Source organism: Cynocephalus volans, chromosome 3 (genome assembly GCF_027409185.1).
Source record: "Cynocephalus volans isolate mCynVol1 chromosome 3, mCynVol1.pri, whole genome shotgun sequence".
NCBI classification, from domain to species: Eukaryota; Metazoa; Chordata; class Mammalia; order Dermoptera; family Cynocephalidae; genus Cynocephalus; species Cynocephalus volans.
The window spans coordinates 120129999-120149502 of record NC_084462.1 but is presented as its reverse complement, the minus strand read 5'-3'; the positions used below and the strand labels follow the sequence as shown (position 1 = coordinate 120149502).

The 19504-nt window shown below is 32.7% G+C and overlaps 1 protein-coding gene across 15 annotated transcripts in view; it reads left to right on the top strand.

Annotated features, from left to right (window-relative positions):
* The window catches only part of RALGAPA1 (Ral GTPase activating protein catalytic subunit alpha 1), a 236104-nt gene that overhangs the window by 130750 nt on the left and 85850 nt on the right, over window positions 1–19504 (top strand). For all 15 annotated transcript variants that reach the window (XR_010022974.1, XR_010022970.1, XR_010022972.1 and 12 more), the window contains 5 exons: window positions 3185–3310; window positions 8280–8338; window positions 11302–11410; window positions 12791–12901; window positions 16193–16261. Coding sequence is in view for 6 of the 15 variants with exons in the window: in XM_063091099.1 (XP_062947169.1) it covers window positions 3185–3310; window positions 8280–8338; window positions 11302–11410; window positions 12791–12901; window positions 16193–16261 (474 nt within the window). In the remaining 9 variants the exon portion in view is untranslated. The remainder of the gene's footprint in view (window positions 1–3184; window positions 3311–8279; window positions 8339–11301; window positions 11411–12790; window positions 12902–16192; window positions 16262–19504) is intronic.

Below are 19504 nucleotides of genomic sequence, written 5' to 3'. Positions count from 1 at the left end.
TGAGAACAGTGATCATGTCTAATTCATCTTGGTATCTCCAGCGTCTAGTAGAGCTCCAGGCTTACCAAGTGTTTATTGATTGAATGTGTAAGTATTTATTTAGTGTCTCATAATGTGTGCTCAACATTGTGCTGAGCCCTTTTGTGGTTATTAAACTTTTTAATCACTTGTATACAAAGTTTTCCTTTGGGTGGAATACAGAGGGATATAGAATAGATTAAATAGGCTGTGTGCTGAGGGAACATATAATCTGCTTCTGAGGTGATGGGAAGTATATTAACTGCAGAATGCCAGGCATCACATAGGTACCGGTAGGAGTCTAACCAATCTGCCTGACTTCAAATTCAAGCTCTGCCAGTTATTAGCTGTGTGAACATGGGCAAGCTACTTAATTTCTCTGCATCTTAGTTTCTTCAACTATAAAATTGAGATAACCTAATTCATAGAATTATTTTATGAGGATTTGTAACATGTCTGGAACATTTCATGACATTGTATATGTAATAAAAGTTTGTTAAATATTTGTTTGGGTATATCATAAAGATTTCATGGAAAAGATATATGAATAGGTCCCTAAAAGATTAGCAACATTTGTATAAGAGAAAATGGAGGTGTATGAAGGTATTCCAGACAGAGATGAACAGGCATGAGTAAGATGTGTTCAAGGAACGACAAATAATTCATTTTGTTCAGAAGCTAATTTGCAATAGTGTGGTATACAGAAAGAACAGAAAGTTACTTTATATCCTTGCTACCTGAAGTGTGGTCTGTAAATCAGAAACATTTGGCATGATTTGGGCTCTTATTAGAAATGCAGAATCTCAGACCCCATCCCAGACCTACTGAATCAGATTGTGCATTTTAAATAGATCACAAATGATTGGTAAAATTATTAGTTGAAGATTGAGAAGCACTGCTTAAGATTACATCTTGAAAAGTCTTGAATGCCAGGGATCCTTATAATGCTATATGTTAGATTAACAGTCACATTTTTTAAACTAGAGAGAGAGATTGATTCTGTGCTTTGGGAGTAATAAATAAGTATATTAAGCTAGGAATAGATTAAATGGAAGACAAACGAGAGATGGTAAACAAGTTCTAAGGCTGTTATAGTATTATTGGTGTACACAGCTTATCACTCTCTTGGGTACTGGCAAAAGTTCATAACACTCAAGAGATTAACATATAAACCAGTGTCATTTTTTACCAATTTACTATGAAAACTATTACTGTTCAGTGGCAGTTATTTCAGATGACTAGTGTATTAGTCTGTTTTCGCTGTTTATAACAAAATTCTTGGAACTGGATAGTTTATAAAGAAAAACATTTATTGCTTACAGTTTATGAGGCTGGGAAGTCCAAAGTCCATCTAGTAGTGGTGACAGTGACCCAGGGGTCTCACATTGCAAGATGGTGGAAGAAGAGAGACAGACAGACTCTCCTCTTCTTTTAAAGCTCTCAGAACCATACCTCTGACCACCATTTTAAATCCATTCACTACTGCACGGTCCTACAATCCAATCACCTCTTCAAGGCTTCACCTTTCAATTGCCATAATAGGATTTCCCACCCTCTTAACAATCTCAGTGGGGGCTAAGTTTCCAATACAAAGCTTGGGGAACACAATTCAAGTTTCAATAAGTTTTGGGGGACATAATTCAATCCACTACAACTAGTCAGCACATGTCTTGTAGTTTTTCACAAGATTCTGCAGGAGAATTAAGCACTAATGTCTAAGGCATCCATTTTATGGGACTAATTCTCTCCTATGCATGTAGAAAGATATTAGTTATGTAACATCCTTGGGAAAATTTAGAAAATAGTCATTTTCTGTGTTCTCTGTTTCATATGAGGAACACCTGTTGAGAAAGGCTTTATAGGAAACCAAATCATTGCAGGAAATCAAGCCTGACAGACATTTCCACTACAAGGAGATTAAGGACAGTCTCTGTATGGTGTTAAAAAAACCTAGTCCACTTGCTCTTTGGATTGCCATTTAGAGCCCATGCATATATTCTTCCTTCTGTTAATGTTTTCCCCTCCCTTAGGCAGATTACAAAATAATTGATTCAGTTTTGCCATTCTTAATTGCAGTCACATTCCAGGTCTGCCTCCATAATATTCACATACCTTAACAATCCCAGTTACCTTAACCACCTTTACAGAAAAACTCTTACCTAATCTTCTTTCATTAAATATTGAATTTTTTAATCAGTTTCATTTTTATAGGAAAACTTTTATTTTAGATTGGAATGGTGGATACAAGCTTACTCTGCCCCTTTATACTGCTGCCTTGTATCTGTAAATCTAGATTGAGTTGTTAAATCATATAATAGAGACTACTCTATTGCCTTTATTATAACGTTTATTAAGATGAGGAAATCCTTTTGAAGATGGTTCTAGATTTATGTGAATAGAACTATTATATATCTAATAGGTTTGTGTTTAGAATTTTTGTTAGGTATTATTAAACATATCCATCAATTTGCAGGTGTTTTAGTAAACAAAACAATAAATTAGCAGGTGGATATTGGTGTTTGGTGGGTATGCAAGAAGTCAGAAGAGGAAAAATGTAATCAGTGTTGATACTTCAGAAATGGCGTAGGTAAAATATGAAAAGTTACTTTCATCTGCAGTCCAGGCATAAATTCTAATGTTTTTAGTAAGTAGTATAGGCAGTACTTTTCTTATGTGTATATCATATATATCATCTAGATTGGTGCCTATTTCTTGAAGAGATAGTTAACATTTTCATCCGTATGTATTCATCCTTAGGTAGAAAGAGATATAATCTAGGAACATTGCGTCTTCAGCTTATTAGAATAATATGTCATGATGTATGAGTTACCTTTAAAATTAAAGTATTTATATTCCTCATAACTAGGGTAAATTAATGCTGGTAGCTCAGCTATATTCCTATTTATAATCTCATTAACTGTGGCTGATTTTTGCTTATTAGCTGCTGTTGAGGAATGCTCTGTTGTTTGTCCCTTGCATTTATTGAAAATAACAGTAGTTCATGTGGAAAGTATAGATGGAAACCTAAATCATTTTGCATGCCCCTTTCCTTTTGAATTCTGATTTATACTCTCACTTCCCTATATAGTATAGTTGGGTAATTAGTTTTTCCTCATAATTTAATAACACAAATATATTTTAAAGATTTTTGAAATTTGATACATAGGCACCAAGAGTGGAAGCACAAGTTCTTCTGGGATCTTTGGTTTGCTTTCCCAACTTATGTTGTGAACTACCTGCTCTCCATCCCAATGTTCCTGATATTGCTGTGTCTCAATTTACAGATGTTAAGGTAAGAAATTAGATGCTAATTTTTGGCATTTAAGTTACTTTATAACCATAAAGAATATGCAATAAAATTTTTATTTTTTCTTTTCTATTGGAAATCCACACAATTGTTAAAGATCATTAACCACTCATATCCTCCGGACACAAACACTGGAATGTCCATTAGGAGCATAGCCTTTTTTGTGTCTAAAACTGCTTTGGAACCTTTTTCTCATTATTGAACCTACCTACCTACATGTCTATCTCAGGATTCATTCATTCACTCACTGAACATTTACTGAAATATCCTATGAGCCAGATGCTATACCACTAATGCAAGGCTTCTAAGATTGAGTTGGCAAAATGAACGTATACATTTGACTCTCTTCCTCTTCCAATTTCTCAGTGCGATGAATCAAAATAATGGAAAATTCTGTACTGCTATAGGAAACTATGGGGTTGGGGTGGAGATCTCATGTACCTGAATCATTAAAGAGCTTGAACAGTAGATGGTGCAAAATTATCAGTAACTATACAATTGTCAATGGAACCTACTCCAGGTGTTAATTCAAAAAAAAAAAAAGGGAAAAACAATTGTGTCCAGTTAAAAGCAGACATGCTGAATGACCCTTATTGTTTATAAGCCTTTTTTAAAAACTCAGGTAGAAAAGTGGTGAAAAGTTCTTTGCTTCTGCAGAGAACAGCCTCTGTTTGCAGGGGAGGTGTGATATGATCTACACGCTTAGTCCTCTGGACTCAGTAATTCTTAGACCAAGGAGGAGGGTAGTGGTGTGAAAAGTTCTTCTAGTTAGGATAAAGGCAGTCAGTGCTTTGGTCTCAGTAATGTGCCTGGTAGTGAATAATTCCATCACTAAGTCAAGACCTGTCTCTATAACTGAATGCCTATGTATTATAATTTCCCAAGGGTTTAACAGTTCTGAGAAGTCATGCCTGTAATAGTAATTGCCAGATGGTCTCTGTGTTTGACCTGAATTGGTCCCTGCAATTAAGAGTTGAGAGAGAGACATTGTAGCTCCTCAGGGATCATGCTGATGATTTTTTAACTTGCTTTCTCAGAAAGAAGTTTTTTAATCCAATTTATGTCAGGAGTGTTTCATACACTCTCCATAGCATCCATATTACTCTTTGTAACATTTATTGTACTTATAATTACTTCTTCAATGCCTAATTTCTGCTTTAGACAAACACCACAAGATCTTATTTACTGCTATATCCTCATAGCCTACACTTTGCTTGGCACATAGTATATACTCAGAAATGACTTATTAGACAAGTGAACTTGACTTATACATAAAGTCAAATGGGTCAATGCAGATTTACAATGACACTTAATAAAAACTATACAAATTGGTGTGACCTTTGCTTTTCAGAGATGTAATAGCTTTGGTTTCTTTTATTTTCAGAAGATCCCAAAGGCCAAGGATGGGTCATGGTTTTAATTTGCTTAGGCAGTTTGAGTTAGTTAGGGGTTAGCCTATCCTACAACATCCTATCTTATTTCAGTGTGGCCTTGTTCTCTATTGGCTATTATGTAGGCCATAATGGCTGATGTGATTTTTTTTAAAAAACTACACCTTTTTTGTGGGGAAAAAGAATCTCTAAAATACTAGCCAATTCTAATACTGATGAAGAAAGCAGAAAGCCTAAGAAAGTGATAATTGTTCTTAGAACATGAAGATTTAAGGGAAAGTTATATGCCATTGTGGTCATATTTAATTTTCACTGAAGCCAGCTCCCCATGTGCTTTACAGCCACATGGAACTTACCATGCTGTTTCTTGGTTCTTTGCTTTTGAAAAACTATTTCTTTCTATTTAAGGTGTCATTCTTTAGTCCTATTCTCCTCTCTTACCTCTCTTAAACACCCCAAACACATTAAATCATAGTCCTTGACTTTGATTAATCTGTCAAAGTCCTGTTTATCTAAGACTCCTTCATGAAGTCTTTTATGACTTCCCAGGTGAGCTATTTGCTCACATAAGACTTCATACACATCATCTTGTTTTTTTGTTTTCACAGTTCACCCAATACTTTTTAGTATAGTCACAGAATTGTGCAACCAACATCACAGTCGATATTAGAACATATTCAGCCTGTACAAGCCAGCTACCAAAAAAAGAAAAAGAACATTTTTGTCATTCCCAAAGAAACCCCCTGCCCATTAGCAGTGACTCCCCCTTGTTTTTTACCCCAAACTACTGGCAACTACAGATTTATGTTCTGTCTGTATGAATTTGCCTATATATTTTATATAACATGATCTTATATTTTAATTATATTTATAAATCTGCCTCCGTTCCTGAACTGTAAACTTCACAAAGATAAGTATGATGACAACTGTTTTCTCATTTCTAGCACCTAAGACAGGGTTCATTGCATAGAAAGTGCTTGAGCTTAAACAATAGGTATTTTTCCAGTACCTATTAAATGCCAGCCATTGGGTTAGTTGCTGAGTTTACAATGATACATGGAAAGTTGTTCTTTTTAAGGAGCTTACATTCTGTACAGCCAATGAATGCTTATTGAATGAATATATTAATGAACAAATTCTTAGTCATCAGATATAGTGGCATTCTTATTCTCCTCAGCCACTGTAGTATTTGACCCACTATAGTATTGATGTCCCTGTCCTTCCTAAACATCTCTTTGTCTTTGACTTATATTGCACAGATCTATCCTGATTTACTTCTTGCCTCTTTAAGTATCCTGACTCTGTGATAGACTAATTTTTTTGTCCGCTTGCCAAACATACACTAATTTCAATATTCTACCCTTGTATTTATTCTCTGTTATCTCTTGAATATTTTATTCATTTACATAATTTTAACTAATATCTAGAACTTATCCCAAAATGTATACATTAGCATACTTTACAAATTAATGAGGAAGAGGAGGGCTGGCTTTTTTCTGCAGCTTTATTGAGGTAAAATTGACAAATAAAAATTATATATATTTAAGGTGTATAACATGATGTTTTGATATACATATATATTGTGATAAACTTAAAGCTAAATAACATATCCATCACCTCACATAGTTACCTTTTTTTGGTGAAGGAGAGTGAGAAAAACTTAAGATCTACACTCGTAGTAGATTTCAAGCATACAATCCAGTATTGTTAACTATAGTCACCATGTTGTACATTAGCTATCCAGAACTTATTCATTCTGCATATCTAAAACTCTGTCTCCTTTGACCAACATTTCCCCGCCCCCCAGCCCCTGGTAACCACTATTCTACTCTCTGCTTCTAAAGAGTTCAACTTTTTAGATTTCACATATAAGCAAGATCATGAAGTATTTGTCTTTGTGTCTGGTTTATTTCACTTAGTGTAATAGCCTCCAGATTCATCCATGTTGTCACAAATGGCAAGGTTTTCTTCTTTTTAAAGGCTGAAAAATATTTCTCTGTGTGTGTGTGTTTGTATCACATTTTATTCATTAGACCTTCGATGGACACGGGTTTTTTTCCATATCTTGGCTATTGTGAATAATTCTGCAATGAACATGGTAGTGCAGATATCTCCTTGACATATTGATTTCATTTCCTTTGGATATATACCCAAAAGTGGGATTGCTTTAAAGGGTATGGACATTTTAACAATATTAATTCTTCTAATTCATGAGTACAGGATATCTTTCTATTTATTTCTGTCTTTTTCATTTCTTTCATCAGTGTACAGATCTCTTACCTCCTTGGTTAAAATTGTTCTTAAGGATTTTATTGGTTTTGATGCCGTTGCTTTATGGGATTGTTTATTTCTTATTCAGTTAGTTTATTATTAGTGTATAGAAACACAACTGACTTTTGTACATTGATTTTATATCCTGCAACTTTACTGACTTTATTAGTTCTGACAGTTTTTTGGTGGAGTCTGTAAGGTTTTCTATATATTAAATATGTAATCTGCAAACAGAGACAGTTTTAATTCTTCTTTTCCGGTATGGAAAGTTTTTTTCTTTTTTTCTCCCTAATTGCTCTGGCTAGGACTTGCAGTACTATGTTGAATAGAAGTGATGGGAGTGGGCATCCTTGTCTTATTCCTGATCTTAGAGGAAAAGCTTTCAGTTTTTCACCACTGAATAATGGTGTTAGCTGTGGGCTTGTTCTATGTGGCCTTTGTTATGTTAAGGTACATTCCTCCTATACCTTATTTGTTGGGAATTTTTTTATCATGAAAGGATGTTGTATTTTGTCAAATGCTTTTTTCTCCACCTGTTGAGATGATCATATGGTTTTTATTCATCATTCTGTTAATGTGGTATATATCACATTTATTGATTTACTATGTTGAACCATCCTTGCATCCCAGGGATAAATCCTACTCTGATCATGGTATATGATCCCTTTAATGTACTGTTGAACTTGGTTTGCTAGTATTTTATTGAGGATTTTTGCATCTAGAATCATCAGGGATATTAGCCTATAATATTTTTTTCTTGTAGTGCTCTTGTCTGACTAACTTTGGTATTAGGGTAATGCTAGCCTTGTAAAATGAGTTTGGAAGTGCTCCCTCCTTTGTGGTTTTTTTGGAAGCATGTAAGAAGGATTGGTGTTAATTATTTTTTAAATGTTTGGTAGAATTCACTGGAGAAGCCATCTGGTCCTGGGTTTTAAACAATATTTCTGAAAGTTTTAAAAAGATATTCATACCTTTGAGCGATTAATTCTATTTTATCTGTCTTATAGTGAGCCTTAATTACATTTCTAATCAGGAAAAAAGGTTATTTTCTGAACATATAATTTTGTTTTTAAATTTTAGAAATTGTTTCATATATTTAGCTACTTTTATGAATAATATGGGGCTCTTTATTAATAGTATGTACATGAAAACAAAGACTCTGTTTTACTTAACTGTTATATTCTCAGTACATGGCACAGTACCTGGCCAATACCAGCCCCTTAATAAACTATTTGTGGAATGAATGAATGAAATCTTAGTCATTGCTATTAACTATTTCCCTCTTATTTTAGGAACTTATAATTAAAACTGTATTAAGCTCAGCAAGAGATGAGCCCTCTGGTCCTGCACGGTAGGTCAGATATTTTTAGACTTAATATAACTATTCTGTGTTTGGGTTCTTATTTTAGAAGTTGATCGAATTATTATGGTTTTTTTCAGACATATAAAAGTCATTCTGAATTATGAGGTTAAATTATTTGGATTTTTTGGTTTGGGGTTTTTGTTTTATTGAAAAATAATTGATTAAGCATATTTGTGGGGTACAGAGTTGAATATCAATACCTGTGTGCAATGTGTGATGATCAAATCAGGATAATTAGCATGTTCATCATTACAAAAACATAATCATTCTTTGTGTTCATTAACCAATTTCTTGCTAGCCCTGCCTCTTCCTATCTCTAGTAATATCTAAAATGACTTGTTTTATTTAAGTACATTTTGCTTTCTCTTCAGATTATATTTGTCATTGTTCCTATGCAATGCCTTGAAATGCAGTAATAGGTACCCAATGAATGTTTGTTACATTGAATTAAAATAAAAATTTTTTTTTTGAAGAAAGTAATGTATCTAGGAATAGTATCTTTTAATATATAAACATTTGATCAGAATTTTTAAAAAATAGAATTTAAGTAGTAAGATTTTTACATTTTTTATAATGTCTTAAGAATTAAAAACTGACATTTTCTCTGTTTTATAACTAAACCTTTTCAAAAAAAGGTTGAGATTTAAATTAGCAGGTTGTCAGTAGCATACCATGTTTCTTTTCTTCCCCAAAATATCATTAAGCTATATTTTATATTTCTTTATGCTTATTCTAATAGTATGTTGTTAGACTCAACATTAGTTTGTGCTATTACTCTTCTGATCTACATCTCTGCAAAGCTTCCGGTTTTCTTTTCATCTATACGTTTTTTAACCTAAGGTTCAAAAGGTACAGATCATGGCTTTAACTGTTTGGATTCTAATTCTAATTTAAACCTCTTTTTCTGGAAAATAAAAATAGTGCAAAATGAGCTATTTGGTTAAATGAGACATACCTCCAATTTTTATAAACTTAATTGCATATTTTTCTCACTTAATAGCTAAGTTAAGGGCTGGCTTGTTAGCCCAGTTGGTTAGAGCACAGCCTTGTAACACCAAGGTCAATAGTTCAGTTCCCCTTACTGGCTAGCTGTCAAAAGGAAAAAAAAAAACCAAATTAAAAACAAATCTCTTTTACACTAATTCTATTTAAGTCTACAGAAATTTTTCTATAGTATTATTTTATCTAATTCTTTATATTTATCTCATTGACTTTTGCAATAACTCTATTTTTTATCCTCCTCCTTTTATAGATAAGGAAACTGGAGCCCAGAGAATTTATATAACCTACCCTAGCACCCAGATATGGCAGAGCCATGACTAGTACCCTGGCAGTTTGTCTTTAGAGTCTTATTAGATGCATAAAAATAACTAGCAGAACCAGTTTTGAAACTAGAACTTAAGATTCTAGGTCTTCTGGTTTTTACTTAATTTTTTTTAAAACCAGTTTGCCTCTCAGGTGAAAGAATGTGGAAGCCTAAAACATAGCTGCCCAGAGGTAGACCTGGGAATCATTAACACAGCAGGTTGTGTTATTGAGTGTATGGACAAACCCCAGAAGTTGAACATAAGCATTGTCTCATAAACATAAACCTAAACCTTTATATCTTTTTCTTTTTTTTTTTAAGCTTATACCACGAAATCTAAGCCTGAGCAGAGTTGAGCTATACTTGGAATAGTTGAGATGATTTTGACATCTTGTGGAATGCAGGAAACTCTATACACAAAAAAACAAAAACATGCTATTCTTACCTCATCTTGTTACAACAAAAACTGTCAAGGATTTGTCCTCCTAGTCTTTGTCTTTAGTTAGCTGCATCTGTGGAGAGCTTTGCTTTGGTTCAAAGTTTATTGTTGCTTTAGGATTACAGATGTTTTCATTGCTAAACCTGGAACTTGGTTATTTAGATGTATAAATATTACCTAGGATTTAGGGGTGGACAAGTGTAAGGAAGAAATAAAGCAGTAAATAAATAAATAAATCTTCACTTAAAAGATTTCTAGTAGTTTTGATATTAAACAATTTTGTAGCATTAATACTCCAGACCGAAAGAGGGGACTTAAGACCTTTTGATCTGCTATGTTCAGGAAGGAAAATATTACTGCATTGAATTGTTCTGAAATTTATCATTGCATTGGGTTTAAGATAATGTCAGCATTAGGACATGCCATATGTACCAGGACATTGACTGTTTTTATACTTAGAGTGAACCATTTATTATTCTCTTGATCAGAAGCCTAAACTTGAACACAGTAGAATTCTTACTGATTCTGATCATAAAATATCTCTTCAAGCTGAAACTCAATTGAAGTTACATTGCTAGGGAAAAGAAGCCCTACAAGACATTAGGGAACAGAACAGAAATTCTGTAAGTTCTGTTTTTGTTGGAAGTCTCTTATAAATTATATAAATTTTGTGTTCTCGATTTGTTTTGAAAAGAATTTGTAGTTAGCTGTGTTAAATTTATCAGCACCACACTCTCCCGAGTGAGCCACGGGCCGGCCCTAGCTGTGTTAAATTTAAAAGATACAAAATTAATGTTTTACTTATTCCATCACCTTCATTTTTTAAGTTCATTTTACTGTTGTCAGTCAATAAAACTACTCTCTTTCCTTTTTGAAAGCAGATTACATATTTGGGAAGCTTTATAGCAATGTCAATTTATTAACATGAATTTGTTAGAAAGGTGCTGGATGATGTCCCAGTCTATGATCTTGGTAGTAAATTATAACAGAAAATTAAGCTTAGCATTTTGGGGATGTGCTTTCTTCCCAAGTACTCTTCCTTATTCACCAGCTAATGTGTAGAGTAACAGATTAATTAATTGACCTAAATGATATATGCTCATTCTGTTTTGGTAGATTGTGGGTGTTGGTTGTGGTGGTGGTGGTTTCATTTTATTTAAAGGCTCATACACTTTTATTTGTATCATTGTTGATTCTTTTTTGCAGATGTGTAGCACTTTGCAGTTTAGGTATTTGGATTTGTGAAGAACTAGTTCATGAGTCTCATCATCCTCAAATTAAGGAAGCTCTGAATGTAATTTGTGTTTCCTTAAAGGTAAAGAAAATTGTTTAGTGAAGTATATTAGGATAGTATAGAATGCGTGGGGTTTTTTTCCCTCTAAATGTTAGTTATATCTTGTGCCCTTAGGGAATAAAACGGGATATTTTATTACTTTATTGTTTTATTATTTTTTTGAGCCTGACTGTTTCTTTAAGAGTGGTCCTACTCTTGAATTTAGGGTATCTTTGGGATGACCTACTTTATCTCAGCTTTATATGTATTTGACTTTGTCCCTAGAATGCATGTGGATGACTCCTAAAAAAGGAAACCAGTCAGTCATTTAAACATGTATATAAGGTCTTCTGTTTGTTTTTTTAACTAGTATTTTTGTAACTTACTCTTTGTTCAACATTTTGCCTTTATCATTTGAGTTAAATGCCCTCTTTGTAGCCAGAATAAGATTTGTTCAAAAGTGATAATCTAATTTATTGAGCTCAGCTGGAAAAAAAGAAAAAGAAGTAGCAATTTAATTATTTGGAGTGTCTGAATTAATAAATGAGTATTTTCGTTTATGGAAAAATGCATGATATTATTTTTGTTTGATGACTTGTAATACTCTCAGCATCTGTATAAGACTCTAGACATGCAAAGTACCTTATAAATATTTTTGAATAATAATATTATTTACTTGACAGATATTTCTGAATATATACTACGTTTGAGGCACTTTCCTAGGCAAAGTGAAAGATACTGGGAAAAAAAATTTGTAAATACTATCTTCAAGACAGTAATAATATAATAGCTGAAAAGAGATTAAAATAAGAGTAAAAAAATTGAAAAGGCTGAGAGTACTAAATGAGTGGTGCATACAAACTGCTAATTGAGTAAAAAGGAAGTCAAGATCACTTTGACTTAGTTATCAGGGACTTTGGAAAAGAGACATTAGGTTGGGGCTTGAACACTGAGTGAGATTTGAACATAGAAAGATAAGAATAAAAAGTTTAACTTTATGACATTGGTGAGTCTTCTAGGAGTTTTAAGCATAGAGAATGTCAGAATCAGAGCAGTGCTTCATAAGATTAATTTGGAATTGTTGCGACTAGTAAATTAGAATGGAGAAAAGATTAATAACAAGATTAGTAGTTTAGAAGCCAGTGCAGAAATCCAGGTAAGAGAAAATGCAATGAAACATTAATAAGGATATTTAAACATTGCAAAGAAAAGATAAAGTTTTATGTATACTTGGAATGTGTTGCGTTTTTTTATTTTGCAGCTGTAGATTTATCTTCCTAATAATATCTTAATAAACACTCATAAATGTAGCATAACAAGAAAAAACATATCAAATTAAAAATTTTTCAGCAACCAATGTATTGATAAATAGTTTGCGAAGAAAATTTTCTTAACTGATTTTTGTTGTTTTTGTTATTGTAGTTTACTAATAAAACAGTAGCTCATGTAGCTTGTAACATGCTTCACATGCTGGTTCATTATGTACCTAGACTTCAGATTTACCAGCCAGGTTCTCCCTTGAAAATTATTCAAGTAAGTAATTTTTCAATTTTTTTTTTTATTATGACTTTGTTAAAGATGGTTACCTTAAAAAATAAAATTAGTTAATATTTTTTTAAAAATTTTTTTGCATTGCTAAATAGTGGCTGCCTATCATGCTATTTCGTGATATCACAGTTCCTGACAGTTCCTTTGTACTTTATATTAAAGAGTGTGTACCTGGTTTCGGACAAAGTAAAAACATTAGAAAATAATTTGTTAGTTGTAATGAAAATTAAATTCTAATGCAAACTTATTTATGCCTTTGTCTTTATAAATGTATATTCTGCTTTATTCCTTCTCTTAGGTAAGGGAAACATACCATCCTTACAGTTACCACCATCAGGATATTATTCCTTTCCTTTCCTTTTCAACCAATCACTGATGAATTGTTGTGTTTTGTTTTTTTAATTCTAATTCAGTGTCTCCTATGCTTCCTACAGCACCTGACATATTTCAGCCCTTTGTTATTTTGTACTTGAGATATTATGACAGCCTTCTAACTGTTCTCCTGGCTCATAACAGTCCTCTTCTTCATCATTCACATTTACATGACTCTTATTATGTCACTTACCTTTAAAAAAACAATCTCTGGTCTTCCCTTCACTAAAAAATAAAGCACAAATTCTTTAGCCGTGAATTCAAGGCCTTCAGATGAGGACCCAACTTGTCTTTCCAGTATCATGTACAGATTTTTGAAATGCCATGTTGTCCAGGCAACTGAATCTGCTTACTATCACCTGAACCTGCCCGCCTTGTTCTCTTCCTTCTACCTAAAATGCTTTACTTCTCTCTACCCCCCTTGTCTTTTAATAATTGGCTTAAATGCCATCTCCTCAAAAAATAAAAATCTGTATCTGCTCTGCCCAATCAGAATTTATCTTTCTTGTCTTCATATTTTTATAACATTTTTGGGAAAGATGAGAACTAATACTTACTAAGTAACATGTACCAGTTACCGTATCATATAATGTGTCACTTAATTCTTAAAAGTTTTTAGAGGTAGGAGATTATTCCCTTCCTCACCCTCACCCTCCCTTATTTAAGATGAAAGAAATGAGGATTTAGTAACTTCATAAAGTCACAAGCTAACAGAGCACGAACAGGATTCAAACTGAAATCTGTAAGATTCTAAAGTCCAGGCTTTTCCCACTCAACTGTGTTGCTAGCCTCCATTACAGCACTAAACATAACACTAGTGAGTAAAGCCTTTTTCTGTATAAAGTATATTTAGAGGAATTTTTCTCCTTAATGCATCAAAGCAGTAATGTGTAAAATTTTAATAGTATACAATAAATTTAGTTCTGTACGTTTTTAACATGTACATAAGAAAAATTGAGTTGAGACCAAGGATTTTTTTTTTCTTTATTATTTCTTATGCCCAGGGTGACTTTTATGTGGAAAATGTTCCGTAAATAAAAAAATAAAAATAAATTTAAACAAAATTAAAAAAAGAAAATGTTCACTAAATATCTTTTGAGTTGAATATAATATTTATGGTTAAGTGCTTAGATTTAGGGGTTAAGCACACCTGGGTTTAACCTCTGGCTGTGCCACTTAATAACTTTGTAGCTGTGGATAAGCTGCTTAGCTCCCTGAACTTTGGATTTCTTTATCTTTACATTTGGGATACAAATATTTATTTACCTCACAGAGTTGCTTTGAAGACTAAATAAGAAAATACATGTAAAGCACTTTTTAGCATATAAATGGTAGGATATAAGTGGTAATAAATGTTGGCTGCAACTATTATCATTATCATGTTAAGTAGGACATGATAAGTTGATGTAAATGTGAATGTGTAGATTTGTGTCTAGTATTAAAACATTTGAAATTTTAAAACTTTAAAAAATTACCCTTTAATATTGATTATTCAGTTTGAAAATTAAGGTTGTTCAAGTAAGCAGAGTTTTTTCATCTAAAAGCCTCTAAATCCCTTTCCCCTATTTTCTCCATCAGTTTATATATATTATTAACACTTAATAATATGTATTAATATTATATATAAATAATATATAAATATAAACAATAAATGTACAGTTATATAAATAATATATAGTTATATAGATATTATATAGAATAACATTTCTATCTATTAAGTATTAGTATATATTATTTATATAGTACTATTATAATATTTTTAATATATAAATTATAAACATAAACTATAAATTATTTAAGTATAATTTATAAATTATATTAAATAAATAAATATAAATAATATATAATAAATAATTATATAAATAATACTTGATATTATTAAGTGTTAGTAATATGTGTGTGCAGAGTTTCTGCATATTAATAATATATAAGTATGCAGAATTTTTGCTAATTGCTTCACTGTATATTATACTGGCCAGGGACCATAGATAAACATGAAAAGTTACTATTTTCTACCTCTAATTGAATGAAGAAATCTCAAATCTGTGGCACATTTCACTGATGGTTACCTATTTGCAGAATTAGGTATAGAAACCCAGTTTTATTATCAATATTAAGCAAGTACATCGAATATACTAGATTTTATTAGTGAGTAAATACTTTTTCTGTATAAAATATAGTTAGAGGAATTTTTTTATTTAATGCATCAAAGCAATAATTTGTAAAGATATGATAGCATGCAATAGAAGTTGAGTAAATTTACACCTGTACGTTTTTAATATGCATATAAGAAAATTGAATGAGACCAAGCAATTTGCAGGGTGTAAATGATAGCACTATATATGAATATTTTGCCTTCTATTAGTAAAGTTTTTCTTTTTTAGTATTTCATATTCCCCATTTTATATTTATTCATATAGTACCCAGTATATGTGTTAATTGAAAAAGCCACATACCTTTTTTTAAAGGCATATATTTATGTAAATAGCCAGAAAAACGTAGAAAGACAACAGAGTAGATTTCTTGAAGTGATAGGATTACAGTAGTTTTTTATAAATCTATTTGCTTATCTGTATCTTCCAATTTTTCTATAAAGAACATATATTATCTCTGTGTTTATACATATCAATTCACTCCCATGAATTAAGTTAGGAAGAAATCCATTTATAGCTGATAGAACTATATAATTTGGGTTCTGTACATCAGGATTATAAATGATTGATAGTTAAGTATACTTGAAAAGCTTAGCTGTTAAAATTACTTTGAAATAAGTGTTAATATATTTAGGATAAATTTGCAGTGATAGTTTTTATATCCCTTAGCATTTAACAATTAAATTTTAGGATGTACCATTTAACGTATTTTGATATGTTCTAATTTAACAGTCTTTTTCATTTCCTGCAGATCCTAATAGCCACTATTACCCATCTTTTGCCAAGTACAGAAGCTTCATCTTATGAAATGGACAAGAGGGTAATTTAAATTTTGTTTGATGTTTAATATATGGTTACCTAGTAGAATATTTGTATTTCAAATTTTCAAAGGTATATATTTTTAAATAGTAAAAATTAATTCATCTTGTATTCAGAATCAACTACAGTGTAAAATGTGTCTTTTCCATTATGCGAGTATAACTAAATTTTATTTCATCTCAAATTTCATGGTCATTTGATCAAATATTTGAATCTCAGGGTTTTAAGGAACCTTCTGGGACGTTCTGTTCACTTATGATTATTTTATTATATCCTGCCAAATTATGGTCTTATCTATGCCTGAAGATTACTAATTTTCTGAGGAATTCATTGCCTCTTAAGTCAGCTGTTTTGTATACCTGTTACTGATAGAAAGTACAGATATTTCCAGTATGCAAAGTACGTTTAATGCATAAAGATATGTCACTTAGGAGAAGACATTCCCTCTGTCCACCAGAAAGTTCTGCCAGGTGGCATTTACTTCAATAAATTCATTATGAGAGTGCTATAATTATTACAGATGTTGTATTTATCAGTTCCAGGGTTTCATTTTGGTTTCTTTTTACAGTTTCTATATCTTCCCTGAAATTCTGCATTTCTTCATCAGTTATATATGTCTTCTCTTACAGATTCCTTAACATATTTATCATAATTACTTCAAAGCCCTTGTCTGCTAAATTCAATATCTGGGTCATCTGAGTTTGTTTTTATTGAAATTTTTTCCTCTTTACCATAAGTTCCATTTTCCTGTTTGTTGATATGTCTGTTAATTTTTTTTATAATATACTGGACATTATATATACCATGTTATATAGAGACTCTAGATCTGTGCTGCCCACTATGGTAGCTACTAACTACACGTGGCTTTAAATTTAAATTAAATGTAAAGTTCACATTAAAAATTTAATTTCTTATTTGCACATTTCAGGTGCTCAGTAGCCACGTGGGCAAGTATAGACCATTTCCATCATTGCACAAAGTTCAGTTAGACAAGGCTGCTCTAGATTCTGTTAATTTCCTCTAAAAAAATTCTCTATTCCTTTCCCTTGTCAAATCCCAATCTTGAGTTCTGTTCTCCAGGTCTCAGTGTTATTACCTCTTAATCACATTGTATTGAAATCTCAAGTATGTTTTATTTACTGCTTATGTTCTGCCCATTAATTTACAGAACTCTGAAACTATAGTTATGTTTCTGGACCTATTTCCAGTTATTTTCTTGTGTGGCTTGCATACCTTTCACATTTTTGTTCTCTCCATGTCATTCTGGCAGTCTACCGTACCACTGATTTCATGAGTTTAACTCAGAATCTTTTATTCTTTCTCTCTTTTTTTTTTTTTTCAATTTTATTTTGTAGATATACATTGTGGCTGATTATTGTTGCCCATCACCAAAACCTCCCTCCCTCCTCCCTCCCCCCCAACCCCCAACAGTGTCCTTTCTGTTTGCTTGTCATATCAACTTCAAGTAATTGTGGTTGTTATATCTTCTCCCCGCCCGTTTTTTTTTTTTTTTTTTTTGTGTGTGTGTGTGTGTGTGTGTGTGTGTGTGTGAATTATATATTAATTTTTAGCTCCCACCAATAAGTGAGAACATGTGGTATTTCTCTTTCTGTGCCTGACTTGTTTCACTTAATATAATTCTCTCAAGGTCCATCCATGTTGTTGCAAATGGCAGTATTTCATTCGTTTTTATAGCTGAGTAGTATTCCATGGTGTAGATGTACCAATTTTCCGTATCCACTCATCTGATGATGGACATTTGGGCTGGTTCCAACTCTTGGCTATTGTAAAGAGTGCTGTGATAAACATTGGGGAACAGGTATACCTTCGACTTGATGATTTCCATTCCTCTGGGTATATTCCCAGCAGTGGGATAGCTGGGTCGTATGGTATATCTATCTGCAATTGTTTGAGGAACCTCCATACCATTTTCCATAGAGGCTGCACCATTTTGCAGTCCCACCAACAATGTATGAGAGTTCCTTTTTCTCCGCAACCTCGCCAGCATTTATCTTTCAGAGTCTTTTGGATTTTAGCCATCCTAACTGGGGTTAGATGGTATCTCAGTGTGGTTTTGATTTGCATTTCCCGGATGCTGAGTGATGTTGAGCATTTTTTCATATGTCTGTTGGCCATTTGTATATCTTCCTTAGAGAAATGCCTACTTAGCTCTTTTGCCCATTTTTTAATTGGGTTGCTTGTTTTCTTTGAGTTCCTTATATATTCTGGATATTAATCCTTTGTCAGATGTATGTTTTGCAAATATTTTCTCCGACTCTGCTGGTTGTCTTTTAACTCTGTTAATTGTTTCTTTTGCTGTGCAGAAGCTTTTTAGTTTGATATAATCCCATTTGTTTATTTTTCCTTTCGTTGCCTGTGCTTTTGGGGTCGTATTCATGAAGTCTGTGCCCAGTCCTATTTCCTGAAGTGTTTCTCCTATGTTTTCCTTAAGAAGTTTTATTGTTGGGCCAAACCCGTGGCGCACTTGGTAGAGTGCAGCGCTGGGAGCGCTGTGACGCTCCCGCCGCGGGTTCGGATCCTATATAGGAATGACCGGTGCACTCACTGGCTGAGTACCGGTCACGAAAAAGACAAAAAAAAAAAAAAAAAAAAAGAAGTTTTATTGTTTCAGGGTGTATATTTAAATCCTTAATCCATTTTGAGTTGATTTTAGTATACGGTGAGAGGTATGGATCTAGTTTCATTCTCCTGCATATGGATATCCAGTTATCCCAGCACCATTTGCTGAAGAGGCAGTCCCTTCCCCAGTGAATAGGCTTGGTGCCTTTGTCAAAGATCAGATGGCAGTAAGTGTGTGGGTTGATTTCTGGATTCTCTATTCTATTCCATTGATCAGTGTGTCTGTTTTTATGCCAGTACCATACTGTTTTGGTTATTATAGCTTTGTCGTATAGTTTAAAGTCAGGTAGTGTTATGCCTCCAGCTTTATTTTTTTTGCTCATCATTGCTTTGACTATGCGTGGTCTTTTATTATTCCATATAAATGTCCGGATAGTTTTTTCCATTTCTGAGAAAAATGTCTTTGGAATTTTGATGGGGATTGCATTGAATTTGTATATCACTTTGGGTAGTATGGACATTTTCACTATGTTGATTCTTCCAATCCAAGAGCATGGGATATCTTTCCATCTTCTTGTATCCTCTCTAATTTCTCTCAGCAGTGGTTTGTAGTTCTCATTATAGAGATTTTTCACCTCCTTGGTTAACTCAATTCCTAAGTATT